The sequence below is a fragment of the Genypterus blacodes genome, unplaced genomic scaffold (assembly GCF_046128005.1).
Source record: "Genypterus blacodes isolate CSIRO-AG114 ecotype Tasmania unplaced genomic scaffold, CSIRO-AGI_Gbla_v1 ptg000029l_1, whole genome shotgun sequence".
Classification (NCBI taxonomy): Eukaryota; Metazoa; Chordata; class Actinopteri; order Ophidiiformes; family Ophidiidae; genus Genypterus; species Genypterus blacodes.
Window position 1 is genome coordinate 1,729,619 of NW_027466842.1, and position 5,274 is coordinate 1,734,892.

The 5,274-nt window shown below is 49.7% G+C and overlaps 1 protein-coding gene across 1 annotated transcript; it reads left to right on the forward strand.

Moving 5' to 3' along the window:
* The first annotated feature begins 245 nt into the window (after positions 1-245).
* On the forward strand, positions 246-4,415 carry serbp1b (SERPINE1 mRNA binding protein 1b). The gene is made up of 9 exons (XM_076144795.1): positions 246-619; positions 1,788-1,968; positions 2,256-2,399; positions 2,642-2,713; positions 2,922-2,996; positions 3,349-3,526; positions 3,642-3,707; positions 3,824-4,081; positions 4,191-4,415. Exons 1-9 carry the CDS (start codon positions 364-366, stop codon positions 4,248-4,250), a joined length of 1,290 nt encoding a protein of 429 aa, XP_076000910.1. The 5' UTR covers positions 246-363; the 3' UTR covers positions 4,251-4,415.
* Positions 4,416-5,274: the final 859 nt, after the last annotated feature.

The following is a 5,274-nucleotide window of genomic DNA, read 5'->3' on the forward strand; positions in this document are numbered from 1 at the left end:
TTCTGTTTATGATTTTGTAAGCAAAATCTTGAATGTTATACATGTTGAACAGCCAGTATAACCACGATTTTTCTAACGATAGAACGTACTTGACCACACTGACCCTTTCCCTGGCGTCGCGTGTATTGTTAGATATGTAATATCGGTTTATTGTGGGAGGACATGAACACATCGTTACATAATGTAAATAAAAACATTCAGCCAGCGTGTGATCAGATTGGTGCACGCGCTACCATGTCCCGGATGATGCTCACACCGGAAGAGAAGGGGCAGCTCTCCCAGCCATCTTGTGGCAGCATCCAGCGAATTGTTCGCATCAAGCCTCGTAGAATCGGAGGTGAATCCCGTTGAAGGGGCGCCATCATGCCCGGACACCTGCAAGAAGGCTTCGGCTGCGTCGTAACCAACCGGTTCGACCAGTTATTAGACGATGAGTCCGACCCGTTTGAGATCCTTAAAGCCGCGGAAAACAAGAAGAAGGAGGGGGCCGCCGCTGGTTCTACCAGGACCGCAGCTCAAGCCGCCAAGCAGCCGAAGAAGGAGTCCCAGAAGGACAGGAAGAACCCTCTGCTAGATAAGAAGGAAGAGTCCCAGGCTCCGGTTCCTCTGAAGAAAGAAGGTAAGCCGTGCAGCGAGCCGCACATATCCGTGCGTTTATGTTATTTTCTGGGGGAACTGTCATGTGCATCTCCCGCTAGCTCAGCTACTGCGTTAGCTTGCTGCTGGTCTGCGAAACACAGTGTGAGGTCAACATGGACCCTATGGTGTTACTTGCTAGAGGACAGACACGTAAATCCTCTGAGATTGAGGTTAGCGGCGCAAACGCGTTCTTATCCCGAGAGGGATGGAGTGGTTAGGATGCTGGGGTCTGACCCAGCAGCAGCAGCAGCAGCAGCAAGGTGCTCTGCAGACTGTACCAGCCAGTGTCGCAGAAACGGCTCCAGCAGCAGCAGCAGCAGCATCACGCAGGGGGGGTGTATAGTGTTGGGTTACTGCCGCCTGTGCTGATGCTCCGTGCTGTCGGACGCTCAGGTCTGGGAAGAGTCGATGTCTCTGCTAAGCAAATGTGCAAAGTATTGAAATGACGTGATGGTGAAACGGATCGCTCGGTGTTTGCGATGTGTGATACATTTAGGAAATTCAATAACGTCGCGTCGGTCTCCTAACGAATTGTTCTGACTAGCAGCAGCAGCAGAAGTAAGTTATGCGTAAAAAGAGGCCCTCGGTCGGCCTGTCGGTACTTTGAATGAGACCGAAGTGCTGCCGTGCGCTTTGTGTTGTTGTGAAGTGAAACTGCTGACAGGAGAGATGTCACTCTGCTCCATGCTCCTCACTTCAGGTGCTTGTGTTTCTCCTCCATGTCAGCCTCGACGCGTGTGTGTGTGTTGAATGATACATGGCATTTCACTACATATATGCTACAGTTTGCGTTTTGATTTATATATTGTTTAATAATAAATGATCTAATATGGTTTCATGGTTTTGAAGGATTTTTACTGTCAAATGTATTGAGACGGTTACTGTTATTATTAAATTAAACCTTTTATACTCTGTATACTCTTTATACAATCTGCTGACCTCTCTCACGCTTAAATGTTGTTTTGTAAAGGTGTTCTGCATGTTCTTGTTTGCTCAGAATAGGCAGGTGGTGGCGAGTAAACAAGCGCAAATTACTATCCCAACAAATGATCGTACACCAGTGTGCTTATTGTGTGTTAGGTTTGGCATTCTGAAGTAGGTATGACATCAGTCCAACGGTTCAAAACAGGTCATTTTTGGATTGACAGGTATCAGGCGAGTCGGTCGAAGGCCCGACCAGCAGGGCCAGCCCGGCTCCCAGCATCAGGGCGGGCAGGGCGAGGGACGGCCCGGAGACAAGAGGCCGGACCGGAGACCTCCTCGCGAGCGCCGCTTTGAGAAGCCCGCCGAAGACAAGCCCGAGGGAGGCGGCGAGTTCACTGTTGATAAGTGAGTAACTGTGATGATCAGTGAGGAACATATTTAAGCACGCTGATAAGCCGGAAGCTATCTACTGTGATCAGTGCGGAGGCGTGTGCCAGGATTAGTGTTCACAGCTATTGATGTTATCTCCGCCTACTCACCTCAACCGCACAGCACAGCCATCTGTAACCCGATCGCTTTTTCGAACCTAGTTTGCCAATGTTTGACTATTAAAGCAACTGACATGCACGTGTGACTGTCGGTTTGCCGATCACCGCCGCGTCAACGTTGTGTTTGTTTCCTTTGTCCATCAGGCCTTCTGGAGACCGGCCCCCGAGAGGGCGTGGTGGCGGCCGGGGCGGGCGTGGTGGAGGAAGGGGTCGTGGCATGGGCAGAGGAGAGGGCTTCGACTCCCGTGGGAAACGAGACTTTGACAGACACAGCGGCAGTGACAAATCGTAAGTACAGCAAATCTGCAAATATTGGACGGCGGGCTGTACATTCTAAGGGATTAGATTAGGAGCTGTCGCCTCTTATTCTGGTATTAGGAAGTATGGAGGCAAACTAATGGAGTTTTAATGGAAGAAACCATACAGACTTTAACTCTGTGGAGTCGGGCTTAAAGGTGATTGTTGTTGTGAAATGAGTTTTTGGCTGTTTTTCAAGACCGCAATGTCCTTGTTTATCTTGTTCGCTCCAGCAATCAGAAGAACGAGGAAAAGCGCGGCGGCAGCGGCTCTCACAACTGGGGCGCGGTGAAGGAGGAAGTGAGGTGAGACTTTGCTGCGGTTACTTGTTAGTTTGCATGTTTGTGGCAAAGGTGACAACATTCGCCCGGCCAGGATGACGGCGACGCCAGCGGAAATGTGCTTCTAAAGCTGCCGCACATTTTAATGACAACAACACGCAATGTTTAACTGAGCGTAAGACGAGCCTGTCCCACGATTGCTAAATAATCAAGGTGTGTTCTGTGTTCCCAGTGAGGCTGAACAACCTGTTGCCCCCGAGGCGACCCCAGAGGGAGAGGAACACGCACCTGCCAGCTCTGAGAACAAGTGAGTGCTCCTTCACCGCTGCACACGTTCGCGTCCGAGCGGCGTTTGAATGGCGGGTTTAAGCAATTTGCCTGTATAGGAAATCCAAGACCGAGCTATTTGCATCGGCAGGATATCTTGTGTCAACTCACCGTGTTGGCCGTTGCTTCGCCTCGCATTCAATGTCGAAAAGATCTGAAGGGATCTGCAGTGTGTTTACCTGCTGTGCCATTCAAGTTCAGTCGCTACAGCCTGAGGGTCTTTAATGTCAATGTTTCATCACTAAGGTTAAGATGAGGTAAAGATTAGAGATTGGGGATAAACAGTTATTTGTTGAGTTCTGACGTTACTTGTTGACTTTTGTCTTTTTCAGGGAGAATGAGGTTGAAGAGGTTAAGAATGAGGGCCCCAAAGAGATGACCCTGGACGAATGGAAGGCCATGCAGGACAAGGAGCGCACCAAGGTCGAGTTCAACATCCGCAAGCCCAACGAGGGAGCCGACAGCCAATGGAAGAAAGGATACGTGCTGCACAAGTCCAAGAGTGAAGATGTAAGTGTTGTGATCTTATGGAGCACTAAAGGCTTTAGTATCCAACTATTGGGTCATCGCTCAGAGAATGAATGTCAGCGTTGTAATGATGAGATTTCTTCTTTTTAAATTCCAGAGGCCTGTCGGTGCTTTGATTGATGCTACGGAACCGGAAGCAGAGGCTCATGCAGTCTTCCCCAAGGTGCTTTGACCGCACAGTGCACCACGCTGAACCTGCTGATGATTGGTTAGGAACACTTTGGTTAGGAGTCCAGTTAAAGCCTCAGACGCTCACCTGTCACCTTCTCTTCTCATCAGGGCAACGCCGACGACCCCAGTGACCACCACTTCCGCAAACCGGCCAATGACATCACATCCCAGCTGGAGATCAACTTTGGAGACCTTGGCCGCCCCGGGCGTGGGCGTGGCGGTGCCCGTGGAGGCAGGGGAGGCCGCGGCGGTGGCGGCGGAGGTGGTGGTGGTGGCGGCGGCGGCGGTGCTGGTGGTGGTGCCGGCCCCGGCGGCGCTGGCGGGGGGGCCAGCAGGCCGGTGCGTGGCGGAGGACGCCCCGAAAAGGTAACAGTGCCTAAAACAAACGGTTGAATGGAGTAACTGTAAAGGATCCATATCAGTGTTCCTTCATTTTCTTTCTTTCTTTTTCCCTTTCTTTCTCCCCCCTCCACAGCCAAGCGGAGTGTCAGTCCCCAACGTGGACGATCCCGAGGCCTTCCCGGCTCTGGCCTGAGACGACTCCTCCCCCTCCCCCGCCCCCTTTTTCCACCACCAGCCCCCCCATCAGCCCTTCCGGGGGCCCCCTCCTCTACGAGGCTTGCATGCTTACCACATCTTCAAGTATATAAGAAAACATAAGAAAAAAAAAAAGATTTTAATGACAAAAAAAAAACAAAAAGAGAGACTGTCATCCCGTCATACCACTCACACCACCAGAGGACAGACATTTTACCTGTTTAAAAGGAGAACAAAAGACAAAAAAGATGGAGAGAGAGAAAAAAAAGGACCTCTTGTTACACTGAAGTTTTGTATTTAGGGACATGAAAGCAGGGATGTTTTCATACTTTTTTCTTTTCTTTGTTTTTCAGAGATTATGCATACTTCATCAATATTTTTTTTTGTTTGTGCTGCTTAAATTTATGCATTTTTGCGATTAGTTTGAAGTGTGTGTATTTATTTTTTGGCCCCTCCCCCTCCCCTCTCCCCTCCTGAGGCTTTGACGCTCTCCTCCTGACTCCAGCTCAGTATTACGGGGTCATCTTAGAAAAAGACTTTATACGGGCTATATTTTTTTTCTTCCCAGTAACACACATCGACGTGGTAGCACTACAAAAAAACACACACATACTAGATAAAGGAAGTATGTTTTATGGTTCGTTTTAAAAAGTGTAATTCCTCCTCCGCCCGGCTCAACTCGTCCCATTTGTGAAGGCACAAATTTTCCGAAACGGGTGACCGGCGGCGACTTCCTGTCTAAAAAAGCTTTTTGGTATTTTTCTGCTTTGTCGTGCAGTGAAAGTTATAAATGCCTCTTTTCCCTTCTTTTTGATAGCTTTGCCTTTTTGGTGGACCGGTGGTTAGTGACGCTTTGTATCCCCCCACCCCCCCCCCACACACACACCCCGATCCAGATGTGCTACCTGTTTGTTTTCAGGCTGTCCCCAGGGCCCGATGTTCTCTCTTTAGGCTGGTCCTCTCTAGGTCATACAGACTCTTAATGTAACTGCAGGACCACTAAGCAAATATTGTACTTAATT

What these genes read in the sequence shown, in the direction of transcription:
- serbp1b (XM_076144795.1), top strand. Translation starts at nt 364, where the DNA reads ATGCCCGGACACCTGCAAGAAGGCTTCGGCTGCGTCGTAACCAACCGG. An exon ending in CACAGCGGCAGTGACAAATC is followed by an intron (nt 2,400 to 2,641) that starts GTAAGTACAGCA and finishes TGTTCGCTCCAG; the next exon opens with CAATCAGAAGAACGAGGAAA. An exon ending in CTCATGCAGTCTTCCCCAAG is followed by an intron (nt 3,708 to 3,823) that starts GTGCTTTGACCG and finishes TCTTCTCATCAG; the next exon opens with GGCAACGCCGACGACCCCAG.